Source organism: Bombus vosnesenskii, unplaced genomic scaffold (assembly GCF_011952255.1).
Source record: "Bombus vosnesenskii isolate JDL3184/JDL3185 unplaced genomic scaffold, Bvos_JDL3184-5_v1.1 scf7180000013264, whole genome shotgun sequence".
Classification (NCBI taxonomy): Eukaryota; Metazoa; Arthropoda; class Insecta; order Hymenoptera; family Apidae; genus Bombus; species Bombus vosnesenskii.
Genome location: NW_022882924.1, coordinates 3,887,435 through 3,915,287, shown reverse-complemented (window position 1 = coordinate 3,915,287; position 27,853 = coordinate 3,887,435). Strand labels below are relative to the sequence as shown.

Sequence of the window (27,853 nt, the reverse complement as noted above, 5' to 3'; positions counted from 1 at the left end):
ACCTTTGGTAACAATGAATCTCTGTAATTAAGAGAAAAGAGAGAAAACACTGGGGTACTGGGGTTACCCAACATTAGCCGAAAATATCCATGTCGCGGGAGTAAGAATAGTTGAGGACGACATAAATATTTTTGGAGTTACTGACCCGTCAAAACTCTCCGTACTTTGAGCAAAGCATATATCTTCCGAATGTCTCTTTGAATACTGGTCGCTCCTCCGTCGAAACCGAAGGAATTACAACAAGCGGCGCGGAAACGGTAAAGTGATACAACAATCGCGATAGAAAACATATGCCTGCCTTATGGCGGAACATACTTACATACATCTCTGACGAAATTCGCACTATGCTTAAAATTAACTGCAGTGACATGAGCTTCTTGCAAATTCTAATTCACCGTTAATGAAATAAACGTGCTGTATATTTTACTCGAGGACACAATCCACGTACATCTATCGTGATACGACAGGCAAGTAGTCGATACTCTTGTCGCCATCTGACGATAAGAGAACAAGCATTCATTCTCGAAACGTAGATTTCGAGGCACAGGCTCGGACTCGATGTACCGCAATTTTTTTATCATCCGGTTATACGCACAGGTGTGATAATTTCCCTGGATGAGGTGAATCAGGCTCTCATCAATTGGAAAATGTTTCTCAAATAAAGCGCTTCGATCGATTTGTTAATTTTCATCGTGCGGCGCGACCTTATGTCTCCAGTCTGCAATACTACCGTGTCTGCAACTGAACTCTATTCTATCATGTAAATCTACATCTATTTCAATATTTTTTTGTATCACACGAAATATTGTATGTATACTCTAAATGAATTACGAAAAGTTATGGAAAGCACTTTATATTCTTTACTTTCAGTGTATACAGTTAATGTTTCCACCAAAGGATGGCGTTAAATGCAAGAGTCTAGCAAATCGATTGTAGCGCTATGACAGTTTCCAGTTTTTCAGATCTGCGTATACGACGGTGGTTCAGACGCTGGAACTACGTAACCATTGTCGTAATAATATTTTCGTAATAATAAGGTATAAAACAGGACATTTTGCGGATGAAATACAGAATTCTATATTTTCTCAACATATATTGTGCACCAACCATATTATGATACAACTGATTGAAACTATTATGTTTCTTAATGTTTTCCAATTTTAATGCGTTCCAACTGCTGATATTTCCCGACATTTTTGAAACTATTAATTTAATAATAAGATTTTAATAATGCAATAATAATTTCTAAATGAAACCCATATACGTTCAATATGCAAATAGACTAGCTACAATTTAAAGAAAAATGGTGAAAATTTTTTAAATTTTCAAGCATAATATGTTCCTTTACATATTTGAAACGAAGAAAGCTAAATCAGGACTTACTTTCATTTGAATAATAAAGTAACATAAAGAAATAAATATGGCATAAAAACGTATGTTAATTAAAGTAATTAAATAAAGTCAATATCGGCGTAGGTTTAATCGGTAAAAGAATGGCTGTGAAAGTAGATATCACGTAGATAAGTAGAAACTTGTCGCGGAATTAAATTGGCACGTAATCTAATACACGTTTAATTTTTTCGATCGTCGACAGATTAGAACGAACCCCTGCACCACGGTTTATCCAGCGAATTTCAATTAGTGCAGACGAGACGGGTAGTTCGCGATGTTACTATAAGTTTGAAAGTACGAAGTTTATGGATTTGAAACGTTGATACTTGCGCATATAGAAATTCAATATACACGTCATAATATAATTTTATTCAATAAAACTGATTAATAGATAGAAAGTATAAAGGTAATAATTTTTAATTCAAAATAGAATATTTTAGGTCGGAAAATTGTAACTATATCTTATACATATGTATATTTATACATAATAATATGTATTATTTTCTTATTTATATGCTATTCGTATGTTAATTTTCACTAACTATTGTTATTTATATTTGTGTAATATTTATTTACTGTGACTATGTGAATGATTTACCCTATATTTATACGTTATATTATATTACTAATCGTTAATACTATCATTATGATCGATAATACTATATCGGTAACATTGCGATTATAACTTATTATTTGCATAAATGTCATAAAGTGTTAAATGTTTTAAGACAAATTTTCTTTATCGGTATTTTCTATTGTTTCTAATCTTGTCTTCATAGAGGAGAATAAAATAAGATTCGAATGTGGAGTAGGGTCATAATGTTAGTGATTAGAATAAAAATAAAATATCGTAAAAGTTGGTTATTGCGTACAAAATCGAAAAATAATAGAATTATGTATAGTAAGAATATCTCGTTAATAATCTTATTTCGATGTACGAAAGAAAAGGTAAGAAAAGGAAGAAAAAATGTGTGTATATTACGAAACAAAAACATCCATTACCCGAATTAAAACAATGTGCATAAGCACGCAGATAATGTTTTAGAACAACAAGATACATACATACACACATACGATGTTCTTTCTGTGTGGTCGTTTAACATTTCGTACCTGCTCGTACGACTCCCCACCACGTTGGAAATTGCGCGTGACATTGTGGTGCGGGGTCGTGGAAGGATCATTTGGCTGTCGAATTTCGTGGCGATAAGGCGTATAACGTTTCGTCAGGTCTGTAACGTATTCTAACTTATTGGCGTCATTTTGGTGGGGTCACTTTTTTATTACTGTCAGCATCTTGTTATTGTTTAATTAATATACGTTTATTTAACGGTTCATTGGATATTAAGATAACGAAATTAAGTAGTTCTTTGAAATCTTTTGTTTTAATTTTTCTTCAATTGTTTATTTTATTGCTTGCGTTACTGGTAGTTTCCATCGCAATTTTTTGTGATAGAATTTGAGTTTAATTGTTGTTTTATTGTAATGTATTTACTTTCATTTTATACATTTGTCTTGACTTTTGGTTTCTTTTTGTGCAGGTTATTGGTTAATCGCAGAGATGACATAGAAGTAGGAATAGGAGTACGTATTAATATATAGACGCCACGATGATTAATGGTCAAATCCAATGAATTTTCATGGGTAATGTTTAATTTATTTTTAACGAAGACATATATATGAATGATTATACTGTCTTTTTATTGAAATATTGGTAACATTTGATATACAATTCATATTTATTTTAAAATATATTTGACATACAATTCATATTTATTTCACAATATGTGTATTTGGTACGTAATTCATAATGCATAATTTCGTAATTATTTCGAATACCACGCTGAGAATAGAAACGATTAAATAGATCACTGTTCTATTTCGAATATCTGCAACCTTTTTTTAAAATTCTCGATAGTTTAACAATAGCTTCACTATTTCAATAGATATAACATTCGATTCAAATTTTTTGGTATATTACGTGAATTTGCTACAGTTAATGTCATATGCTTGCAACTTTACAACTTATATTTTTTTCATAGAGGTGGCGCGCAATTAGACGTCTAGTCGCTTCAAACTAAGACTTCGCGCGCGATTTTGCTCAGTACTAGTCTCCAATAATTTACATTGAGCTCTGAAGTTTTCATTTTTTGCAAAAAGTATAATTTTTGTAAATGAGTGTATTATATTCATAACATTCAGAAGCATTTTTCAATATTGTGAAATATCTTTTAATGTATATCTTTTATGCATATTCCAGTTTCTTAATAATCATTTCATAAGTGTAGAAAAATGGCAGTATTTTCTAAACAAACGATCGATAAGAAAAGGAAGCAAAATATGTAAAAACGGTATTCTGTTTCATTTCTAGCCCCCTTCTCCCAAACTAAACAGTTTTATTTTCTGGGAATATTTGTGACCGCGTGCAATGCGGTTGGTAGTCTCAGTGTTTGCTACGCAGTATTTAGTTTATTTAAATATTTTTAAATCATTTCAATGAACGTTTTCCAATGTACGTTTTCGGTATTAGAGTCAGTGCATCTTTCAAGAAGATAAAGCCTTTTCAGGTGCTCAAAAATGTAAGTAGATTTATATACCGTACTTCAATTTATTTAATTTTTTGTATTTTGTTTAAATTATCGTTAATTAAAAAACAAAAGTGATTGATTATTTGGAAAGACGTAAATTTTTTTTTATTGAAATGATTTCTTAATGATTTTCTTTCAATTTTAATGACGTTTTATCTTTTATCCTTCGTGTATTGCATCCAACTGTCGACAAAGTTTATTTCAAATGGTTCTTTCGTATTTACAAAAATACAATTAATGACCAATCTTCTGAACAGAATCGATCAACGTAACTGTCGTCTTGGACTGATGTCTAATCGACGGTCGATATTACAGTTTAAAGTTTCCGTGCAATGGTAATTCTATTCTCCTAGTTAATAATCGATGGTACTCTAAAAGTTACGAATCATAAAACGAGATCTTTTAAATGTTTTAACAACGGTGAATAAAGTGTAACTATTACAAAGTATTTTAACAATGTTTATTTGAAAATTTAGCCATGATCGAACATTATTGAATCAAATTTATTACATAATAGTGAACTTAAAATTATCTTGCCTTGTCAAAGATATCCTAACTATTCCACTTTTGATCTTGCAAAGAATTTAACTCGATCTTTCATATAATCGAATGAAGAACGTTTTCTCTTGTCTTTCAAATTACTAATCACGAAACAAGCGTAGCATATTATCAAAAATAAGGGCAGGATAAGGATCGCTATCGTTCCATAGTAATCTATCAACGATATATCATGGCCGTAGTAACGCAAATGTTTCGATTTGGAAAATTTGATCACGTGCTCCACATTCCATATAGCTCGGTCCATTGGCTTTATCAATTCATCTTTTGCAATCTCCGACATCTCTTTGATATTGTTGTAGTATCTGCAAGCGTAATGTTAGTTTTATACATTTTTAACGACAATCGAAGATTCCGTTTTAGAAGTTAAAAAGTATGTCGGCCGTGAATTTGAAAAAATCGTTCTGTCAGTCACTCACGTTTTATTCTCTATAACTTCGGTCAAAGTCCGGACGACGGACTCTTCGGTGATGGTATCAATGTTCAACGTAAGCCCGATACCAGCATCCAGAATTTTACGCGCGTTGAAAAGTTGATCCCCGAAAAAGGGAATGGCAACTACCGGCACGGAATAGTACACCGCCTCTTGCAACGACTGCAATCCACCTTGCATCACGTAGACCATCAGTTTCGGATGTGCTGTATATAGAAGCAATGTTAGTATCGCGGATTAGGCCGAAGTAAAGTGGCATCTTTGCAGATTATCCTCTCTCGAGCTTTAAGACTATGCTCGAAGATAGATGAAAAACGAATCGATATGTAAAAAGTAAAGGAGTGCTTCAAAACTTCATTGGGATAACTGTATATTTTATCGTTTCATTTTGCACATACTCGGTAAATATTTAGCAAGTTATTAAAGCTGTATGAGCTTGCTCTGGTATTTTACGTTATAGAGAATGGTACTTTAATAATTACCCGGTAAACCAGCGTAAAGCAAAGAAACGGCAGAGCCAGGTATTCGACGTTTCGATGGTGAAATAAAATTTAAAAATTACAAAATTTTTGATGTATCTGAATGTGAAAAATCTATGTAAAAGTTAACAAATTTACGCATTTGAAACGTTCATACATGGACAATTTACAATATTTCAACGAAAATTAGAAACTTTAAGGATTCGACTATTTGGACATTCGTACGTAGAAATTTGAAAACGTCGTCTTTTCGTAATTTCTGTTAATAACTGCGAGCTTTAGGAAACGAAGAAGAGACCACGCGAGCGACATGAAAAGACAAAGTTAAAAGTGTATCGGTCTCTCGTTGTTCTTTTATTTTCATAATTAACGGCGAAACGATCATTTTTCCACGGTGGCGAGAGCGTCAAATTTGCGAAACATAGTGAACGATCAGGAAGGTTGAAACGTATTACGTCCACAGGAAAGTTTCATTGAAATCATCCGACGTGTTGAATTTCGGAACTACGTGAACCGTAATAGGCAATTGAATTGAAATTCTCATTATTTGCATGACGCCCACCAGTTACATTTCGCATTTCCACCTTTAATACGCGTTCTACAGCGGGGAGAGATTTAGGGAAGGGGTGGTGAACGTAACCTGTCTGTCAATGTATACGAAAGTTCGCGCTTGCTTGCATTTGCATCGAGTCCGGACGTTACCGCGAACGATGCGGAGTTGTTTGTCAAAATTTCCCGAGAGAATTTTGCTGCCGTGTCATGAGTTATCTTTTCGTTTCGCAATGAATCCTGTAAATCGTCCTTTCTCTGGATTCAATGGAGTATCGTCGTTTATCTTTTCTCGATCGTGCCGCTGGCTTTCCAAAATACATCGGCAATTAACTTTCGTAATAACAAAACCGTTCGATACTCGGGATCTACTTCTCTCTCGCTCTCTTTCTCTTTCTCGAATTATTTAGCCCCTTTTCACGTATTTCTATCCGATTTTTTTGAAGACTTTTGTTCGAAAAATCTCGAACGTTTGAAACGAGTTGAATTTCGGTACGAAATAGAGAAAAGCTATAAAAGGAAATTGTATCGCGCGCGAGTCGCATTTGACGCGTGATCATTTAAAAATGAGCGTGGACGAGGTCGTTATATAGCACTTGGTTACCCGAGAAAATTAACATCCCTTCCAAATGAAAGGACCTGCAAAGTCATCAGCAACTTCATTAAGTATCTGCGCGAGCCTTTGCTCGCCGTTGAATCCTGTTTAACGAACAGACCGTCGTGACGAGTTTTGACGAGTTGTGTATGTAAATCAAACGGAAATACGATAATTAACGAACAAACACGTACTTACGAGCACCGTAGACAATTACGCAAAAAGTTTCTTATTTCGAAGGAGAGATGAAATAAAAAAAAAAAAAAAAGAAAGAAGAAACAGAGGAAAGAGAAGAGAATAAAAAAGAAAAGAATCTCTAATGATCTCTAAAAAATGTCGTGTCTTGCGTCCGACGGAATCAATGAATGCATTGTATGATACTTAACGAGCACAATTTACTCTATTCATCGGTTTATCAGGGAATAATTTAACCGGGGCATAAATTATCCGTTCGTTACGACGCTATTAATCACTTCGTTCCTTTTCCATCGCGTTAACGTTCTTAAGGCATTTTCATCGTTCGGATAACGATTCTTGTGTGCGCACGCAAGCGATGTCTAGAAGCTAAGCTATAAAACGGACATATCCCGAAGCGGTCAATCTAAGTCTCGCTCAAAGGAGCCGCGAGGAAGCGAAGGGTCAGCTTAGCTTTCGGTAGCCTTACCGAGAATCGCTTGCTGGGGTGCCCACTTCACAAATTTGATGTTGGCTGGATGAATGGCCATGTCTCCGGAGTGTTTCCATAGAACTCTTTGCCTGAGCGAGCTGAGCGCGTTACACAATGCGGTCAAAGGGCCGACTGGCAACTGATGAGTTTGCAGATTCGAGCCTAGGGAGAAATAGATCGCCCCGTGCTCCGCCTTGTCTAGGAATTCTTCGATGTCCTATCGTTAACAATACATCGAACGTTAACCTCGATTCTGCTGAAAGAATTGTAGTTAGAAATGTCAAGATATAGAAGCGACGTAGATGCGAAACTGGTTAACTTCGTTGTTTGCAAATTTCTGGATTTCATTAAATAAGTACACGATTAAGTACGAATTCAATCGTGAAGAAACGAACGACTTATTGCCACAAGTTTATTTATCTCAAGAGGATGATACGAATAATTTTGCGTTTCAAGGTAACTGTAAAAAATAATGTTCGTGTCATCTTGGTTATGGAATCAGGAGAGAAAAGTATATGTTATAACTATAGATGTTTATAGAGATCTGGAAATCTCTAGTCTATTTTTAGAGTCGTACGATATCGACAGTCGAAACTGTTTCTTCTTGTGTGTTTGAAAAGTATATGCCCTAATTTTTAACGAGTACGAATTAATTTCTACGTACTGACACGACGATACAGGCAATTTTGCAACAATCGGAGGAGATAGCTGCAACAGAGAAATCGTATCTCTTGAAAAACAAAGAGAGGTTTCATATTGAAAAAATTTCGGAACAAGAGAATGATACACGCACCTCACGTGGAGTAGAAGGTATTGTTATATTAATTGCAGCGGACAGTAGGACTCTCTAGCGAAGCGAACATGCACGTGGATGGCGATCACGTTATGCATCTCAATGTTTCGCATTAATTCCACGTGATACGGATGCAACTGCGTTTCGGGGGATGGTGTATCTCGAAAAACGTGCTCTAACGTCCGAATGAACGTCGGTTTGTTGGATAATTCTCATCGACGTGTCACGGTACACACGAGGGTTTAGGTGTGTGCCGGTGGTTGTTTGGAGAAGGCAGAAAGAATCGGCGAGAAACGACGCTGGTATCCGGATTTTTCTTGTCGAGGGAAACGAACCAGGAGGCTGGAAAATATCTTTCGAGAAATATTTTCTTTCGCGGCTCGGTGTGAAAGGTAAAGGGTAGAGCGGGAGACGGTAAATAGCAATGACCTTTACTTTCGCGTCGCAATGCCGAGCCGTGGGTAAACTTTCTCCTATACCGGTTACCTGAGAGACTGCTACGTATTTTCCCCCGGAGAAATCATTCTCCCTGCTCGCGGTATAGAATTCTACCCTTTGCTGCGGCAAAAGTACGCGAAATAACGGCCGCCGCGTCCCGCAAGGGATAATATCCGTAATCGTTGACTGAATTTAAGTTTCGCAATACCGCGACTCGTCGATGCATCGTGCGTCGACATCACCGAATGATGGAAGAATCGACCGTGACTCCTTGGAACTTGGACGTTGGATCAGTTTACAGGGTTGGCTCGACGAAGAAAGTGGCGTGAAAGCTCGACTCTGAATTTGTCGGGGAATCGTCGACGAATTATCGTATGATCGACGAGTGACGAAGCAATCGACGAATCGACGACGATTACTTTGTCGTTAGATCAGCTTATGGATGAGCTTCGTAGAGAAAACGACGTCACGTTAGGAATTTGTCAAGTAATATCTAGGATTTACCTAGCAGTGAGCAATTGTGTGGTTTTACGATTTAATGGGGTAGCTTAGGAATTCCGTCGATACCTTGGGCAAGGTTTCCCTTTTCTCCGTGATCTGGAGACTGTGAACCTCGATTACATTTGGCAGCAGCGGTTTCGGATATCCGAATACGTGATTGTTTCCCAATATCACTAGACTGAAGTTTCTGTCGATGTCCTCGATCGAAACGTCAGGCATCCACTTGTTAACGATCTCCTGAGCCCTTGGTAAATGCCAGTATTTATAGTACATTCTGGTCCACGTTGTATAGACGATGTTCCAGATACGCTCGTTCAGGCTCATTTTATTCGTGAATGGATATGCCATGTCGGGGTTCAACAGCGGGTCGTCGGGATTTCCTAAAAGTGAAAACCAACATATATATATATATATATAAAGATCATATATAAAAAAGAATCATTATATATACATACAAGTGACGATCGAGAAAAAGAAACATTCGATTCTCTTTTACCGCGGAAAGAAACGACCAGCTAGCGTGTCTCTGTCTCCTTAATTCTCATCTGATACGAAATCGGTACAGGTTAAAGCACTACTAAGCGATCTATTCTTTTCTACGAAAGCTGTCTCTCTGCCCCGATTGCTCGCACTTTCTACTTTATCGACGATTTACGTCAATTTCGGGTTCACGGCATTCTGACCAAGCGAGGCACGAAAACAGTAGAAAAAGACGTCGCGAGATGAGCGCGGCCGGACCGTCGGATTCTACTACCGTAGCCTTTTTCCGCCTCATATTTTCGATAACGTTTATCGCATATAAATATACGTATAGTACGCTTACCAACGGAGTCCATAACGTATGGTAGGTTTCCAACGCTAAGGAATCCGATTAGAACCGGTGAATTGTAATGCTTGACGAGGGCGTAGTAGCATTGGTACCACAACTGTTCTATAACAACCGCGTCGAAGCTCTTATTCCTCCTGAAAAAAAAGAAGAATACCGCGCCGCGATTTCGAGATTAGCTTCAACCGATGAAGTTGCAACGCGATGGAATTACTGTAATTTCTTTGGCCGGTTGTCGTTTCTCCCCCTCCCACCCCCTGCCCTCGGCATAAATGGCAATAGCAAGCAACGGCCGGTGTGATGCCGGTAATTTTCTACGGCTCACGGAAGAAAATTGCGCCGCTGTACTTTTTCTTCTCCTATTCCAGCTTTAACGAGTTTACGAAATGAACTTGTTTTTATTCCACCGGTCGTGCGCTAGTGCACTGTCTTAAATAGAATGAGAATATTCTGTATTACGAAATTAGGTGCTCGATGGCTGGGCTGAACAGTTGCTCCTCGCAAAGCTCGTTCGCCTCTCGCATGTTCTTCCGCAGAAGGGTGAACGCTCCCATGTGCCTGCGAGAAAAATCAATATTTTAACGGATTTAAGCGCGTGAAATTCTTCGTGTAACGCAAAGATGCGTGCGTACCTTAGCCCGGTGCAGTCACTCTTCCGATAGGAAAACGACAGATCGACGTCTTCGTAGTTCTTGATCGCCTGCTGAAAGATCACATTGACGCGTATCAATTCTGCCTATCGCGAATTTTGAATGTATTTGTAGCCTCTCATATACCGCAGTTTAGTTTAGTTTAATCTCTGATGTCTATAATTCGGACAGTGTTCTCAGAATGTTCTCTTTTATCTATTTTGTCTGTGCGGATTTTTATAATCGATGGATTGCTTCTATTATTGCGTGGAATTCGTCGATGACGAACTTCTTGCGTTATGATAAGCGAGCGAGGCTTATTTATTTTAAGAGCGTAATAGATGCATTACCAAATATTAAGTTATCTTCGCTACGAGATTTCAGAAATTACTCGAAACTGTAGCGTGATCATTTTGTAAATGTCCTTCGATAATGATGATCGGTAAGACCCGTTTGCGTTAATTCGTTCGTCACGTTCAATTGGCGGAACAACGGACAATATCGCGTGTCTGTGACGAGAATTTATGAGAATTATGACAGGCATATTTGTCGTTGATTTACATGGTATCATCGAATTCTTGATTTCTCTGGAGGTAAAAAAAGGAAAAGGTGGATAGAAAAAAAGGCGGAGAACGGCGAGCATCGGGTCACAAAGAGATGCGTTTAACAAGAAGAAACGTTAGTAAGGGTAAATTGAAGCCGAACGAAGTTTGCGTAACTTTGAACCGGAGTTTATGGAGAGGGTAAAGGAGAGGGACACGAAAACGGATCGGGGCCAGAGAAAAGTGGAAGTAGAGCGAGACAAGAAGAGAAAGAGAAGTAAAAATGAACTGCCGGGCGAACGTGGGAAGAAGGCACGAGAGGTACGCGTGGCCGAAGTGGAGCACAGAGTCAAACACCTATCCGAGATATCTTTTCGAACTTTTCCCTACGGTCTACGCGATATTATTGAATTATTAAACCATCGTTATAACCTTGTTAGAAGTGTTTTCGCGCCTTTTTACTAACTTTCCCAACGCTGATAAATGACGGAAGTTCTAACGTGATTGTATTGCGTATAAATTGCCATACTTTGCCGGTAATGGTTAAAACTGTTTCTAACTCGATAAAATTTCTCCGTTCTCCGATTCGGAAGAAAGAAAGTGGAAAAGAGGGAAGAGAATGGAAAAGGGGGAACGGAAATCGATTAGATGGCGAGCAAATACGCGAGAGAGTCATCGGCGAATGATCGAAATATCATTGAAAGATGATTGAGAGTCAACGAGGTGGAAACGCAGAGAAAAACGAAGAGAAAGAAAGAGGAGAAAAATCGCACTTACCTTTGACGGAATGGTTGATATCACGGTAACGTTGTGTCCACGAGCCGCCAAAGCTTTCATCAATGCTTGAAAGGGTTGCTGGTGACTGTAGCTCGCGCTGGGACAAATTCCGAGGATGTTGAATCCAATGGCGGGCGAGAATTGACGAAAGAGTAAAAGCGCCAACAACATAGACAACATCTTGTACAACACCGTTGTACCAACGTATTTCGAGAATACACTCGAGCCACGAGAAATAGTCTTTCAATTTTTTAAACGAGAATCGAGGTTGCTGGTGTTACGCCTTTTGTAGAAATTTCTAAAGGGATCTAGCAGACTGGAGGGCGGGAGAAGAGGCTAGAGAACGATCTTCCCCGTGAAAAATTCACAACATGTTTCACGATCAGTTTGCTTGGGGCCACGATAAATAAGTGAACCGCTTGTACATCGGTCGCGTGTTTCTCGCACGGCTTGCCGGAGAAATAATGCAAAGCCGGCTTCGACTAGTGATAGATATTTTTATACATCGCATCGCGTGAAACATAAAAGCGTCATTCAGAGGCTATGGAGCGTTTCATGGAATCTATTACGTTATCTCTTTAGCGAGTGGTAAGAGGCAATTGCTTCAAGGTCATCGTATAATATATACGATACGTCTCCATATCTATATTACGGTGACTGTTATAAATATTAAGTAGTAGTATTCTTTCGTAAATAATTTGACAAGATAAGTCTATATTCGTCTGTGCATCAAATTTTTAAGCATCGTTCATCTTCGCAACGTAATAAATATGCATTCCGGTTGGAAACTTTTAGCCAACCTGCATGATAGATGGAGAATTTAAATAGTTCTTCGATTCTTCGCGCGAATAGAATTCCTCGAAAAATAAACGATAAACAAAAAAGGTGATTGTCCCCGGAAAAAAAGGAAGGAAAGAACGAGATGGTTCTCGCCGGATGGTTTCGAAATTTACGTGTAAATTATGAGTCGGTCGAGAAAGCAATAATAAGAAAAGGGAAAAAAACATAGAAGGGAAAAGGGTCGGGTGGAGACGAATCACCGAGAGTCGCGCCATTAGCTTCGATGTACGCTTCTGCCTCGCCGTCAAGAGAATGGCTCGGTTCAGCGTACGGAATGATGCGGTCGCTGGGGCCGAAGAAAAATTGGTCAACCATTTCTAAAGAAAAGTTCCAACCGAGAAAAATGTCATCTGTTTTCGCGAAAACTATGCTACTTTTTCGTGTTAGTCGATTTTGCCTGCGTAACAATATCGTGACCATATACATACGTAACGACGATCATGTGACATAGATTTCACGTCCCATAGACCAGTTACACCGTGTAGCTTCGTTCTCGTAATTTTCCAAAAAAAAAAAAAGAGAAAATGGACATATAGAGAAAAATAGATAGATATATATAGACAGATAAATAGATAGAGAGAGAGAGAGAGAAAGAGAAAGAGAGAGAAGAAACGAGAGAAAGGGAATAAAGAACGAAAGAACTGACTCATTGGCCCGTGATGCATATCGTTTAATCGTTAATTAAAAACTTACAACGTTACGTCATTACGCGTCGGGCAGATAAACGTTTCAGGACGAAAACAAAAGATTTTTGCATGGCTGGCGTAACGGCGAGCTTAAACGCGTCTCATTACTTAGAGTCGTAATAATACCTGGAATACGAGAAGAGCCTCGTTAATTCGAGATATTGTGCGCACCGTTGCACCGTAAAGGTGCATCGTTTGTGTTGCCTGAAAAAAGTCACGAGGACTCGTCCCTTTAATCGGTCCCCCCATTTACCAGCGGCCATTCCTCAGGAATAATCGTCCTTACCGTTAATTTTCACGACATTTGCAAGATCTTGCCTCGCAGAGTTCTCGTTTACCGCAAAATACTTCTCCAAACGATCGTTACTTCCGGTTCGTTCTTCTGGAAGAGGTACGGGTTTAGGTGCTCCTGAATGTTGACAAGTTAGACATTCCGGAACACGTAATAAGCAACGTTACGACTTTAAAGAGCCCCGGCCAGACGCCGCGGGAAAGCGGAAAATTCGAATCGCGTGTCAGAATCAGATGCGTCTGATAAGGGTTGAAAGCGGTTGCTGACGGTTAAGGGAGCTCGTCTTCAAACTCGGCGACAGGTCACGAACGAACAGATCGACGGCGAACAGGGACACCGAGTGTAATAAAGGGTTCCAACAAACTGTACGCGTCAAAATCCGTATTTCGACAAATTGTCGCCGCCTATCAAGATACTTTAAGGACACGTGGCACGGCGATTTATTCGATCCAACTCTCGCGCGTTACTCTTGCGCAGTCACTCTCGCGAGAATGATCACGAGAACGATACATTTTTCGAAAAGCTAGACGCGAGCGGTTAGAAGCGGTTAGATAACCGGCGATATTGTCGACGATAGCCGATATTAATACATTCGACGGCCTGGCGATAAATGACAACGCGACGTTCGAGAAGTTGGACACGAACGATCGATCAGTTTGAAACACTTGGAATGTCTGTCATACGTAGTTTAAATTACTCTGTGAATAATCCAACGTATCCTGGAATAGAATATATGAGGGGGGCGGGGATGAAAGAGGAATAGAGAGAAACGTTTAGGGAGGGAACACGATGGAACGAGGGTAAGATAACTGGTGTGCCCCCTCTTGTCAAGCCGCAACACGAGCCACGGTTTAATACAATGCCGTCGAGAACGATGGTAGGGGAGAAATAGAGGCTTAACACGAAGGGAAAAGGGGGTCAGAAAGGAACGGGATTTGAGATGAAGAGAGAGAGAGAGAGCGAGCGAGAGAGAGAGAGAGAGAAAGGGAGAGAATTCAGCTCCGACAGCAAAATGCTGCGTGTGTCACTAAGTAAGCGTCTAGATTTGCTCGTCCTTCTCTACTCTAGAAAAGCCAGTAGACTGGCAGAGGATGTGTCAGCTTCAGCTGTGTATGTTTTGCGAGATCTCTCCTCAGTTTCTCTCTCGTCTCTTTTCGTTACGTTCTACGTTCTCCTGTATCCTCTATCACCCTCACCTTCTATCCACAAGGTGTCTACCGTGTCTTTGTCCCTTGTACTCAGTTTCTACCGTGCGATTGTACGGGCACCCACTTGCGGATCTCTCCATAATCCTACTTGCTTTCTCTCTCTTGTCTTCCCTTCCTGGTCGTCTCTTCCAGACGGTATCCAGCAGAGCCAGAAGAGAAGGACAGAGGGAGAGAGTGTTTTTGCGAGAACGCTTATGTAACCGAAATTTAGGATATCCGCGGTTAACATCAGCGACCTCAACGAACCTCGAAGAAACGTTACCGGTGCGTTGGCTTGTCAGAAATTTTGTTACGCCTTTCTTGCGACGTTCTCTCGTACTTGTTACTCCCGTAAATCGATTGCGAAACATCAGTGTCGCGCGGATATCGTATTTTGTCGTAGTCCAAGGAGTCATCGATTTTGTTTGCTACTTCACGTATCAAAGGCTTATATAACTCTGACGAGTGCTTAAGGCGATACGAAATAAGCTGCGTCAAAGTTTCTCGAGGTTTTCTAAATCTTTGGAGCGATCCACGTCGAAGAAGGATCCTCGACATCGGCTGGAGCCTCGTCGATATACGTCCATTAACTTCGGGAGGGCCTCGTCGAGCCGTGTAAACCGTCGTTTCGCTCATTAACAAGTGTGCTCGGTGGCGCGAATCATTCCATTCACCCTCCAGCACACAGGCCGTGGTACCGTGTACATGCACGAAACTGTGGTTGCTGATGCAGGCATCGTTCGGTGTACGTCTATGCAACAGGAACTTAAGTACCCGTGATTAGAGTTCCCGTGGGAGCGTGGTAGGGGCTTCAGGCGTCCACAGGTATACGATTATATATGCCTAAGTACATATTTCCCACGCGTATGGTTTCTTTACGAACTGCTAGATGAGTTTACGGGGCGACTAATGAAATTATTTCTGGTCACCGAGCGCCATAATCGTGTCAGGAGAACTTTCCACGTTTCTGTGCCGCGACAAGGGCCATCCGGCTTGGATCGTTTTCGCATGGCTCTTTGCGCTTCTCCCGCAACACCCAACCTACCCAAAGATAAATATTTGCGAGCCCTTCATTACGCTTTATGGAATATTTTTTCCCCATCTCCTTTCCTCTTTTCTTTTCTTTCTTCTGCTCCCACTCTCTCTCTCTCTCTCTCTCTTTCTCTCTCTTTCTTTCTCTCGTTCTCCTTTTCGTTTACATCATCGTACGGAACCGTATAATCATCGCAGTGTTCTCTCGGCCGCTTAGCAAATTTTGCCAGGCCCATTGCGAGGAAGCCACCCGCCCGTATTCTCCATCACGCTCTGCCGTTTTTTGAACTTTGTGTCCTCTTTTTCTTCGCTCGCGGCTCCCCTCTCCTTCCTCGCGGATATTTATTTTTCGCCAAGTTTTGAGTATTCTTGAGAACGTGAGATTTCTTTGAGACATCTACCGTGATACCGCAGAGGTTAATTTTCTCGATGATGTTACGAATTTGCACTTCGAAGTTGTTTTTAAAACTACCACAAAGGAAGGCACGGGGAAAAAAGAGACAGCGAAGATTCCTCGGGAGATGCAACAACTTTCCGTGCTTGAGGATGGTTTATTAAGTACCGGAATCGCATAGACGTCGTGCTCGAACTTCGTTATCCGTGCCGTTTCCTTCCCCTCGTTCGCGTACCGATAGATTCGATTTCGTTCCCTTAAAGTGGCTACTTTAGCCTTTGCTTGTGCAGCCGTCTAATCAGAAAACGAAACAAATCTCAAAGGGATGCGCTTCGAGCGCAGCATAGAAAGTGCAAGCCGAACTTTCCGAGCGGTATCGAACTTCCATCGAGGAAACGTTCCGCGCACTTGATCCATTTACAGGATGAGCTCTCTTTGGCGTAGGTAGAAATAAGAAATGGATGGAACGCGCGGCTCCTTTCCCTCCATTTCCTTTTTCGTTTCACTCGCTGATCTTGTTCCTTCGTGTAGGCTACGTCTAAACTCGTGCAATGTGCTCGCAACGATTCTACGTCACGGAAATAAAGACTGTTCGAGCAAACGATAACGGCCACGGAGAAACAACAGAGGAAACCGCACTCTGTAATTCAAGGTGCACGCTCACTAGGATACCTCGATCGTTATTTTCATCGTTGCCAGTCGCTATAATGTTATTATTCTTAAGCGTCGTTAGAAAACATCGGGAACCATCGGAAAGGAATAATATTATTCCGATGCTTCTGTCTCCCTTTCCTTCGTTTCTTTCGTTCTTCTCCCTCTTTTCTGCTGTCGAATGGTTTATTAAATCAGATTTAAAGGATTTGCACGTTTGCATTATCTCCTTTTCTTGTCCCTTGCCTGAAAATTTTGATTTATATCGACACCCGAGGTTATCGACACCCGAGATGTTTGTTCGAAATCTTCGAGAGGACATATTTTCAAGAATTTCCTGCTGCTTCGGTTTTTACGTACAGAGTCGTCGGAATTTTATCGTTGACAAAATGGTTTGGTTTAATCGAGGGCTGCGTGATAAAATATTAAAGGGCGGAAAGAACGTCGGCACCACGAATCGATCAATTAATTTCACTTAAGAATGTCTCGTGTGCACCGTGGCTGTCTACTCTCGCCTCGTTATTCGCGAAATATCCCGCAAGACATATTACTCCCTTTTTTAATCTTTCTCTAGGCTCGATGCGTCCCGCTGTTTATCGCGTCGTATCTCTTCGGGTGCACGCATTGTGCTTCGCATTACAATATTGCGAACTGCTGTTGCGACCAGAGGAAAAAGAGAGACTCGGAAAAGCCGGAGAGAAAAAGGGAGCGTAGAATATAGAGAAAAAAAAAGGAAAAAGGTGAGAGAGGAAAGAGAGAAAAAGAAGGAGCGAGAAGAAACGAGGAAGAAAGAAGGAGGACGAAAGAAAGGGAGAACGACCGACACTGATACGAGCGGGGGAAGAAAGAGAGGAACAAGGGACAAACAGAACGAACACGTAGTTGCCGGTGAACGTGTAGGATGAGTAATGAAACGGTCAGAGACAGAGGTTCTCTAATCCCTGTGGATATAAGATGAAATCGTTCAGGGAGAGGATAACGGCCGGTAAACCGGGAAAACCAAAGAAAATTCGTGATCGTTACACCAGAAGCATCGCCATCGTTTTTAGATTAGCTCCAACCAAACGTCCAAGATATTCCTTCGTCACGCGAGATACAAAGGAAAGGTTGGGACGTGAACCCAGGTTTCGATACGAGAGATCGTCCGAATTGCCTTCTCGTCAGGATCGAACTAATAATTTCGTTCGATCGTACTTGAACGTTTCATGGATTTACGTCTCGCGATAGAAGGAACGACTATGCTAAATATCGTAAAAAGAATATTTGTTCTCTGTTTCTTTAGCGACACCTTAGTTGCCGTATCGAACACGGAGCTGTACAATTCTAGATACGCTACAAATGGACGATAAGCAGCAATCCGTGGACCTCGTTTCGAATGGGGGGAAGTTAGGAACGCGAAATTTTGTGGCGCGCTCGTTGAATCAACTTAATTAAACTCCTTAATCCATTTCTATAACGTCTTAATTCCGTTTCTCAACGAAACTCGCGAGTTCTTCCAGGGTCGGTGGAACTTCTTCAGACGTATATTCGCGTGTCAGTTTCCGCATTAGAATTCAACGCCGACGGATGGAAGCGCGGAGGATCGCGGAAACCACTCGCTCGGAAAATGAAATATCGTTTCACGTGGAAACCAGATTAACCGACGATCGATCTTAGAATTACCGCGTTGCGGCGGGGATATTTAAAACGACGTATATTCGGCGTTGAATGCAGTCTTCCCAGTAAAATCATTTGTTTGTCACCTATTTCCGGTTCTTCGTTATCTAATTGTTGAATCGTTGCGAATCTATGCCGAACAATAGCAATTATGCATCTTCGAATTATAAATAAATATTCGCGTTATAAATATATGTCCGCTGTTTGTGTTTGTGACGGGCACGATCTATTTAAATCTCAAACGCGATTATTCGTAAACAATCGTTTATTCATTATCTATTTTAGATCGTTCGTTGTCTAATCGTTCGATTAATCCCCGATAATGTACGAATGATAAGGATTAATCTCCAAACGCGTTGTAAACGTGCAATTGTGGTGCCTGTGCATAATAGGGACGATCTACTTGAATCCTACCGAGAACCAGCGCGTATCATCGATCGGTTAAACCAAGTTTATCGTTCGATACACGCTACGTTTTATCGCGACGAGACTGCTCGACGAGTCGATCGCGGTTATTTAATTTTTCAATGTCATCGAACGATCTTATTCTTGTCGAATCGCTTGGAAGTAATACCCATGATTACGCGTCGGAACATTATACGAAATGACGTGACAATTCGTTAACGCGTCTCTCAGGATGGTTTAGGTAATGCATATTGCATAACTTTCAACGGCGTGACTGTGCATTCTGCGTTCCATCCTCCCACGTATTTCTCTCTCCATTTCTCTTTATCTCGTTTCGTTTATTTCGTCGCACCGTATCTGTCCGCGTGTCTCAGTTTGTTAAAATCGTCGCTGCGATTCGACTCGATTCGATTGGACAAAAGTTGAGTAAGTGGGTCAACCACGGAAATAGACAACGAATTAGTTATTGATGTTAATTAAGGAAGGACGATGGAATATCGCGAGGACGAATTAGCCGAGTAATCTACGTGTACGGTTATAGGATTGTCGAGAAAACTGTTGAAAATGAAGACAGAAACAGAAATAGATAAATATGAAGAATAAAGTTTCCTAAAGTGGCACTTTTGCGTTCTACGAATATCTAGTTGTCGCGCGGAAGCGACATTTCGCCCGAAATTCAACCAACCACTAGCATTTATTATTCTATTTATTGTAATGATTTAGGTGCATCGCGTCTGCATTAATATGATTGAAAGTCCTGTGTTTACGGGACGCTAGATTATGGTTGAATTGACTGCACGTTCACGCAGTCAATTCAGGTTAATGATTTCACTGTAACGCTCCGTCATGGACTCATCGTTCGCACATGCGGTGTAACGCGATCTAATTTTCGACCGTAATAGCCAGCCCGGATTCGAATTTGCATATTTCTCTACTTTCAGGCGTAATTCGGGATATGTTAAAAATTAACATACGTCACACGGAGAACATACATCGTCATAGAGAAAATGCTTATCGAACGTTTCTTTTCTTTTCATACTTGTTTCAAAGCTGAGAAAGAGGATCAAAACTAAAGAGCAGATGAAAGGATAAACTTTTTCTTGTAAATAGTTAGCAGGCTCTCTCATTCGGTCTAATGAAAATGACCGCGTATTTCCACGGTGTTTAATACCTGTACACATATGTATCTACATTTCGACGTATAAAAATGTGACAAAGAGTAGTCAACCATGGGCGTAACGTGCTGGAAAACGCGAGGGTCGTAACACCATGAAATACCAACGTTTTGTAGATCTTTGTCCTCCGATGGTAATTATTCATCGTGGATTTATTATTTATATTCTCTTGATTCGACGTGTTTCGTGATCGTAGAATCGGCGACGTTACGACGAAAATCAAATGGACTGGTAATACAGAGAGTGTCGCAGCTTAGACAAACGTTCGCAACATTATCGAAGCCGTACACGGAGTGCGTTTCTATTCGACGAACAGCCTATAAATCGCGTACGCGCGTTCCTATCGATCGCCATCGTAGAAACTCGCCAATCATGCCGCTACTACATGAATTTATTCGGCTTACAAATTGTTACGACGTCGACCAGTAGCTCGGAATTCATAGAAAACTCGAAAGTTAATGCCGGTTATTTCCCCGGCTGGATATTAGATCCGCTTACTCGGCTCGGTTCGAAAACGCAGATTTACTCGGCGAATGAGATTAGTATCGAGATATTTCACATGGCACGTTTGCGTGTACTGGGTTATTGAATCTTAAATGAGAGAAAAATAAGAGAGCGCGTCACGAAATAGTATCGCGATGTTCGCCCGATGATTGTTAGCCGGTATAACGACGACAACGTTTCGTAATTTTGCCATTTTCTACGCCACTGTTTGCTCAGCGGACAAAAGTACATGGACTGCATCAAATGTATGAGCAAGATCGTCGTGAAAGAAACATTTCACGCTGATTACACTCTGTCTCCGAGCGCTGTCAGTCTGCCCTTCTGATCTGCAAAGAGTTGCTCTTTAGGAATATTAATCCGAGAGACGCCTCCTTCCATTGAACTTCGTAATTGATCCTGCTGTCGGAACGAGAGTACGACCTTGGTTGTAAAGGATTTGTAAATTAAAAATTGAACATTTTTGCTAGATTTTAAGGCTAGATACAAGCCTGATGCAAATGGGACAGTGGATAATGGTTTATAAGTATGATTCTTCGATGTGCTATAATGCAGGACATCTAACACAGGTAGAAAATCTTTGACTGTAAATGTTGCGTATAACACATTCGTTTCTAAAATATGGCCGTCTCTCCTAAAAGGTATTGTGTACCTTGTCGTCATAGCGTGTTTAATCTTGAAAAATTCGTTTAGAAAAATAATTATAAAATGTACGATGGAATAATTGACAGCTGGTAAGTGAATAAAGATGAGCAGTAAGCTGAAATAGATCAGCAGGAAATTACTTATGGAAATGCACGTAGTGTGATGGATGGCAGGGAGGAAGGTACACATACGTACGTTACATTCACCTGACAATATATATATATATATATATATAATTTCTTTCTTGGTGTCGTGTCGTTAAAGGAAAGAAAGAGAAAGAGAACGAAGGAGAAAGAAATATAGCGAAATAAAGAAAATACGGGGCTTCGCTCGAGCATAGAGCTTCATTGATGTTGCATCTGTTAAGAGCTTTCACCGTTTCTTGAGAGGCAAAACTAAAGAGTTGGTCGGACGAGGAAAATAAGCCGCTGTCGTCGAGGATTTTGTTCATTCGCGGCCTACATTATCAAAAAGTCATATTCGTACCGCGTCTAGTTATCTTTCTTCGAAACGTACTCGAATCACATGGAATCTAAGATACCTCTCTCAATTTCGATATATGCATCTCATCACATATTTCTTTAATTACGTAATATAACGTATGATTCTTTATCGATCATCGTACACTCGCTCAAATCATTAACTCTCTTTTTTATGATATACGATACTTTGGAAATATTCGTTTCTACGCGCTATGCTCTATGGACGGTTTCAGCGATCACTGACTTCCTACATTTTATCAACATTCTGGATATTAATAAAAACCATCGTTTCCTTGATTTTCTGCACCAATACACCGCGGCTTTCACGTTCCACGACGCGATTGTCAATTACTGGTATGGATCAATTTTTCGTCCGTGCATCTTAAACAGTTCACGACGGAAGCAATTACACGAACTTAGAGACGCAAGATGTCGTTTTCCGATAGCGTGGCAAAGGCACGGTTAAGCGAGGTTTCCGTGTAGATCGGGCCACGAATTTGGATAGTCTGAAAAGTGTATGCAGGGTACCCGGCGGGCACGACACGAACCTGCACAAGATATTGCTACTCTGTGGCGGTTAGACTTTCTGCAGCTAGAGCATTCAGAGTCAAAGGCAATTGCTTGTTTATAGGCAGTATCCAATCTACATTGGGGGGAGGCCCAACGGGGATTGGATGGGCTGAATGGGGCGGATGGGCTGATGGTGGTATAGGTTGCTACAGGTGCTTGAACAAACAAGATGTAAATTCGCTGTGCCACGGACCACGGAGGAAGCAAGTAATTAGATGCGTTGTTGCGGGGTCCACCTTTGAACTCCTGCTCGGTATTAAGGGCACTGTTTCCCCTGTTCCCGCGTTTCCGCCCTCATCATTCCCCTCTTTGGCGGACTGTGTTCCCTTCGCTCAAACGAGCGTAGCATACGCACCCAAGCCTTTATACTAGCTCCAGGTTCCGACGTTCGAGGTTACGTTTCCGCGCGCGCACGTCCACGTGCTCGATCGTGCGATAACAACACGTAAGGATACACAAATCTGAATTCCAGATGAGCCGATCTGGCGTTCTACGCGGCCACAGTGACCCGGCCACTGTTTGTAAAAGGATAACAGGCAGTTGATTAGCGTTTAATGAGAATCGCTGGATTAAAGTTGTAATAGGGTTATGGGATTAGAAAGCATCGAATTTATGTTAATTTTTGTATATTATACGAAAGTGATATACATTCGAGCGAAGGAAAGCATTCTTGATATATATTACTCGCCATGTATCTTTTTTTTTCTCTTCATAAATCTCCAGACGGGGATAAATGAACGCTGTAATTACAGAATGAGGTTGAAATTTATTAAACGTACGTATTAAGAGAGAGAACTAAATGTATATACCGTTACAAGTCTACTCTTCACGACTGAGCTTTCTTTTTTTTTATCCTAGTATCAACATGCAACAAAAATGTCAGCCTATCAGTTTGCGGAACTTCTCTGTTTCCTTTTACTCGGATCATCTGCTACTTAAACACGAGTGGAACGATTCATAGCGACCATTTTGCAATTGTTCTGAACAACGTATCACGCCTTGAAAAATCTTATTAGAAGGCTATTTTAAGAAACACGATGCTCGAAATTAGCAAGTTCGGTGACTTATAAACGGAAGGATCGTAGCGGCGGTTTATATATTTCAACGATAGCTTTATCGGATCGAAGTTGCAACGGAAGGTGATGGAAGCCGTGCTAACAAAAGGATTCCTTTGGTTCAACAAGACCGTCGTACCAACTGCCGTCCCTTTTTACCTTCCGCCCAAGTGTAAAATCTTTTCTTGACTCCTTATCGGTTGAACCGGGGAAAAGGGGAGAAAAAAGGCAAGGAGTAGGTGGAAGGGTCTGTAAACTCGGCGGAGTAGCAGCAAAGTCCCTGAGGTAGCCTCCACTTTCAGTATTTACTGCGTCCGAGGAAAAAGCAACGGTGCTACGGAAGATCGTGGCCGCTCCTTTAGGAGGCAGCCTTCCTTCACCTACTCCTCTATATTTTCCCACGTCCTCCTTTGTCGACGGCAAGGTGGGCCAACTCGGCAATTCGAGCTCTGTCTGTGTTCCTGAATTAAATACCCCATGAGGGACATATGTTTACGAGACTTCCTCTCTTTCGGTGAGTTACTTCTAGATCAGTGCTGTTCACCACCAGGCTCCCCAGAGCTGTATCCCTATCCTTCCCGGAAGAATATAATTGTATTGACTGGTAACATGTTTGCGAAGTTCCTTGGCCGCTTATTAAACATGCAGTTAGAGCTCCGGTATAGAATCGACGAGCTTTCCGGGAAAAGGTCTGCAGATCTACGACGAGAATACGTCATATGTAGGTACCAAGGATAATATTTAGTCAATTTTGATCCGTTTGTATAAAAAGGACAAAGTTGTTTAGATCAAAAGAACCATTATAATCTTCGGTATAAACATAGTCGATATTAAAAAACCAGAACTAAAGCTGTCTGAAATAATTTTATTTGTCCGGTGTTTTGTATTACGGGACCTATCTCGGGAAGCTGCGCGATTCTGAATCGAAATACGAAGCCTCGTTTGTCTTTAATCTTCAGAAACGTTTAACAAATAGAAAATTTCAAGTGACGATTATCGATAGAACACAACGATATGACGCGATTATCACGATATCGAATGAGAGATGGGTTAACTAACAAGATCGTAAAGTGTTTAAAATTCAGAATCCTAGCGTTTTTAGCTAGCTACCACTTTTTGAAACTTAGACACCATAAAAAGCAACACCAATTTGCCTGTGTCACAGTAGGCGAAGGTAGTTACGAATGTGACCCGCCCTATACTTCCAATTTCATCCTCCCTACGCTCCATTGCACGCGTATCTCGTTCCACTACATTGTTGCCTACGAGACGAACGAGTTTTGACTCGATTCTATTTAAATAATTGATAGCTTCGGGCGGAAGTTATCAACCACGTAAGGAAAGATAGACCACGGAGCTCCTATCACCTTCCCTACTTACAATGGGTATGTAATGGCTGCCCTACGGGTGATTGCGTATTCTGAAGCGACAATTATGATCCTCACAAGGATGGCGATAATTGTTTCCGCGGAACAGGTAAATCACTCGCGACTCGTTGACAGATCTGAAACCCTAACCTAGACACGAACTTACGACTAGAATTAATTTAAATTCAAACTTAAACTAGATCCATCGCTATGACGAAAATGACGACGAAGAAAATCTGAAATGATACATTTTCCAATTAATACGCGCTTTCAATTTTCTGTATTGTATGTGGAATAATTTCAATCCAATTAATTTTAAACATATATTATGCTAAAGCTTTAACGAACGAATGAAACGTTTTCGATGAATAGAATGTCGGTACGTATTTTCTCCTTTTCATATAATTTTATTCCATTAATAAAATGAAGATTATAAAACAGAATAGAAGAATATTAATTTTCGAAGTTGTATGAAAGAATGGCTATTTTAGCATAAACTTCGTTTTAATGTCCTTTATTAAGAGACGATGTGCTTCGACATTCCCGTGTTTCTTTATTCGAAACGTGTAAAAATGAAAATTATGTCTAATAATGAAAAAAGCGAACGGATCTAATCCATCGAACGTCCGAATGAATTTAAATTAAATCGCAAGTGTAATTTTAAAATATCGCAGTCGCATTGCAGTCACCGTGGCCAGCGTATAATTCGCAAACTCTAATTTAAAAGAGTCGCGACCAGGTACAACGAACACTGTGAAATCGCGAGTGTACATTCTTGTCGAAACATGATTTTCGATTTTAATAAAAAGATCTGTCATCTGTAGGGAGTTATTGAAATCTATAAAAATTATTCCGTATCGATTTTTAATAACGCTTACATAGAGAGTCTATAAAAATGACATGTCATGGCGCGATTTTACATCTTTCGATTGGTGGAGATCTGTTATTTTCTTCTTTTGTATCATATTCTACTTATTACGCGGACCAAACTTGTCAAAGGAACTACGAGTCGCAGTTGAATCGTTCTCTTGAAAAATGATATTCAAATGTGTTAAAATATTAACGAAGAAACAGGAAATCCTTATATATTTAGCACTTGAAATAGCCAATTTTAATCACGGTGAAATGTCTAACTTCGTGACTTCGATTTACTCGAAAATTGCTTGCTATATGAAAAAATATTTCAAATAAAACATTGAACACGGTGTCAAAGGGAAAGCCGGGAACAATACCGATGGATTTTAATAGTGTGCGACACTATTTTGCTAGTTTCAAAATTCGTAATAGAAAATATATTTTCGTCCGCAGATAAAAATTGAAGCTAGTCGATAGATACTTGAAAGTAAAGCATACGCCTGATGAAAAATATTCACGGTTAAAATTTAAATCGTGTAGGTATCAAAGCATTGGTAAATCTGTTTTCTATAATATGAATAATATCGTGCTTCCATCAAAGTAAAATGAAATTTGTGGATAGATATGTGTGTATAGATACGTAGTACTTTGGCCGTGGAAATTTACATCAAAATTCGGAATCAATCAAATTCGATCAGTCTACGCATTCGTATTTTGAATGTATCAAAATTTATTAGTCCAGGATGTTGCACGAATCCCCGTCATTGTTTGTCGCAGCTTTGTTAAAATCTTCAATGGTGGAGTTTGCGGAATTTGTTGGATATCTATGTGGTTGGCGAAAGTAAATGTATTTCGATACAGTGCACGAATAAATAAAATTATCTCCATTATTTCCTTCTTCTTTTGCAATAACATACTGGTATTTGTGTTCTGTTCCACGTACAATTATTCCAAAGTCTGCTCTGCAATTCTTGTTTAAAGCGGTAACATTAAAATAATTCGAAAAGTTGAAGCGTGAATGCTTTGAAATAACTTTTATCAATCGGACCGTCTATTTCTGTTTTCTCTTTTATGCATTCTCACGCGTAAAATGTTACCGTGAAAAATAATTTCTCTCGTCCGTTCATGCCTGTGCATTACGTACATAATTAAACACGGAAGAGAAGATGAGGAAAAATCGTGCATCGGGAGATTCGAAAGAGGGAAAGGGCACGTTCCACAGGAGAAATTCCTTGAACATCGTAACGAAGACCCTTGAACATTCACGGAAGCCAGGAGGCGCCAGACAAACGAGCACGGCGAAAGAGCTTGCAAAATGCACGCAGTACGGAATATACCGAACTATATCAAACAGCACGACGGTTAATATTGGATTCTGTTAGAGCGGGAACGAACGCAAGGGTCGAACGTGTTTCTCGTTAAGTGAAGCAATTACCCAGACCTATCTGTTACTTACAACAGCGTCAGCAACCACCACAGCCTTTTAGTTTTGAAGACTGTCTCAGCTTTACGTCACAACCTGCACAGTTCGGCATTTTTCATCCTGTGTGAATTTTTTTCCTCCTTTTTGCCCTTCTCATTCTACCTCCCTCTTTTTACTTTTCGCTATCCTTCTTCGGCTTATATCAGCTGTGTTCTCGCGCCATAGTCTTATTAGTTTCACTTTCGTATCCACGCGACGCGACAAAGTCCGTCTCTATGACGAATAATCCGTTCAACAATGAAAAAGCATTAGCATTCGCCGTTTCTATCATTTTTTCTTTAGGTTACACAAATAAATAATGGATCCTTCCAAATGAAATGCCACCAAGGAATGAAAACTCTTGACGAAACGATGCCTGGCAGCTAGATTCAATTATTATATTTATCCAACTCGCCCCCCTCCCCCCGTATCTGTAAATTATCGTTGCGGAACGAAGAAATTGGTTCGCAGCAGTCGCTTGCCAATTTTTAACCGTGGCTCGCGTCAATTTTACTTTACGCGACGCTGCACTCGATGCATCGATAAACTTGTAAATAATTAACGAACGCCACTCCTTCCCATCGTTAACATCCACCCTGTTATTGATTCTTCCTATTAGGCGGCATTCCCGCGAATCGCGTCGTTCCGCGAAATTCGTTATATCTGCGTTCGAGCGCGTATACAGCCATTAAGATCGTGACTTTCCAAGACAGAAATAACTGCATTCCGGATTGAACGTATCGAAATGCATACGCGGTTCCTCAAGTTTCTACGTCTATGATACGACTACCCAACTCTCAAAGTGTTTGCTGCTACTCGGCTCTTGAATTTTCT

The 27,853-nt window shown here is 40.3% G+C and overlaps 2 protein-coding genes across 3 annotated transcripts in view; one reads left to right on the top strand and one right to left on the bottom strand.

Annotated features, from left to right (window-relative positions):
* The first annotated feature begins 2,529 nt into the window (after positions 1-2,529).
* LOC117241051 (lachesin-like) overlaps positions 2,530-27,853 on the top strand; it is a 283,131-nt gene continuing 257,807 nt past the window's right edge. The window contains exons 1-3 of the mRNA XM_033507043.1: positions 2,530-2,619; positions 2,931-3,033; positions 3,761-3,968. The gene's annotated coding sequence lies outside the window, so the exon portion shown is untranslated. The remainder of the gene's footprint in view (positions 2,620-2,930; positions 3,034-3,760; positions 3,969-27,853) is intronic.
* LOC117241042 (UDP-glucuronosyltransferase 1-8-like) lies at positions 4,116-12,243 on the bottom strand. Of its 2 annotated transcripts, none has more exons than XM_033507028.1 (8): positions 11,765-12,243; positions 10,449-10,516; positions 10,276-10,374; positions 9,814-9,953; positions 9,057-9,370; positions 7,256-7,475; positions 4,955-5,174; positions 4,116-4,840 (listed from the first exon to the last, which is right to left on the bottom strand). In XM_033507028.1, exons 1-8 carry the CDS (start codon positions 11,942-11,944, stop codon positions 4,534-4,536), a joined length of 1,548 nt encoding a protein of 515 aa, XP_033362919.1. In that variant the 5' UTR covers positions 11,945-12,243; the 3' UTR covers positions 4,116-4,533. The 2 variants fall into 2 exon arrangements, with proteins under 2 accessions (XP_033362919.1, XP_033362921.1); XM_033507030.1 differs by having other exon boundaries at positions 10,449-10,519; positions 11,765-12,006.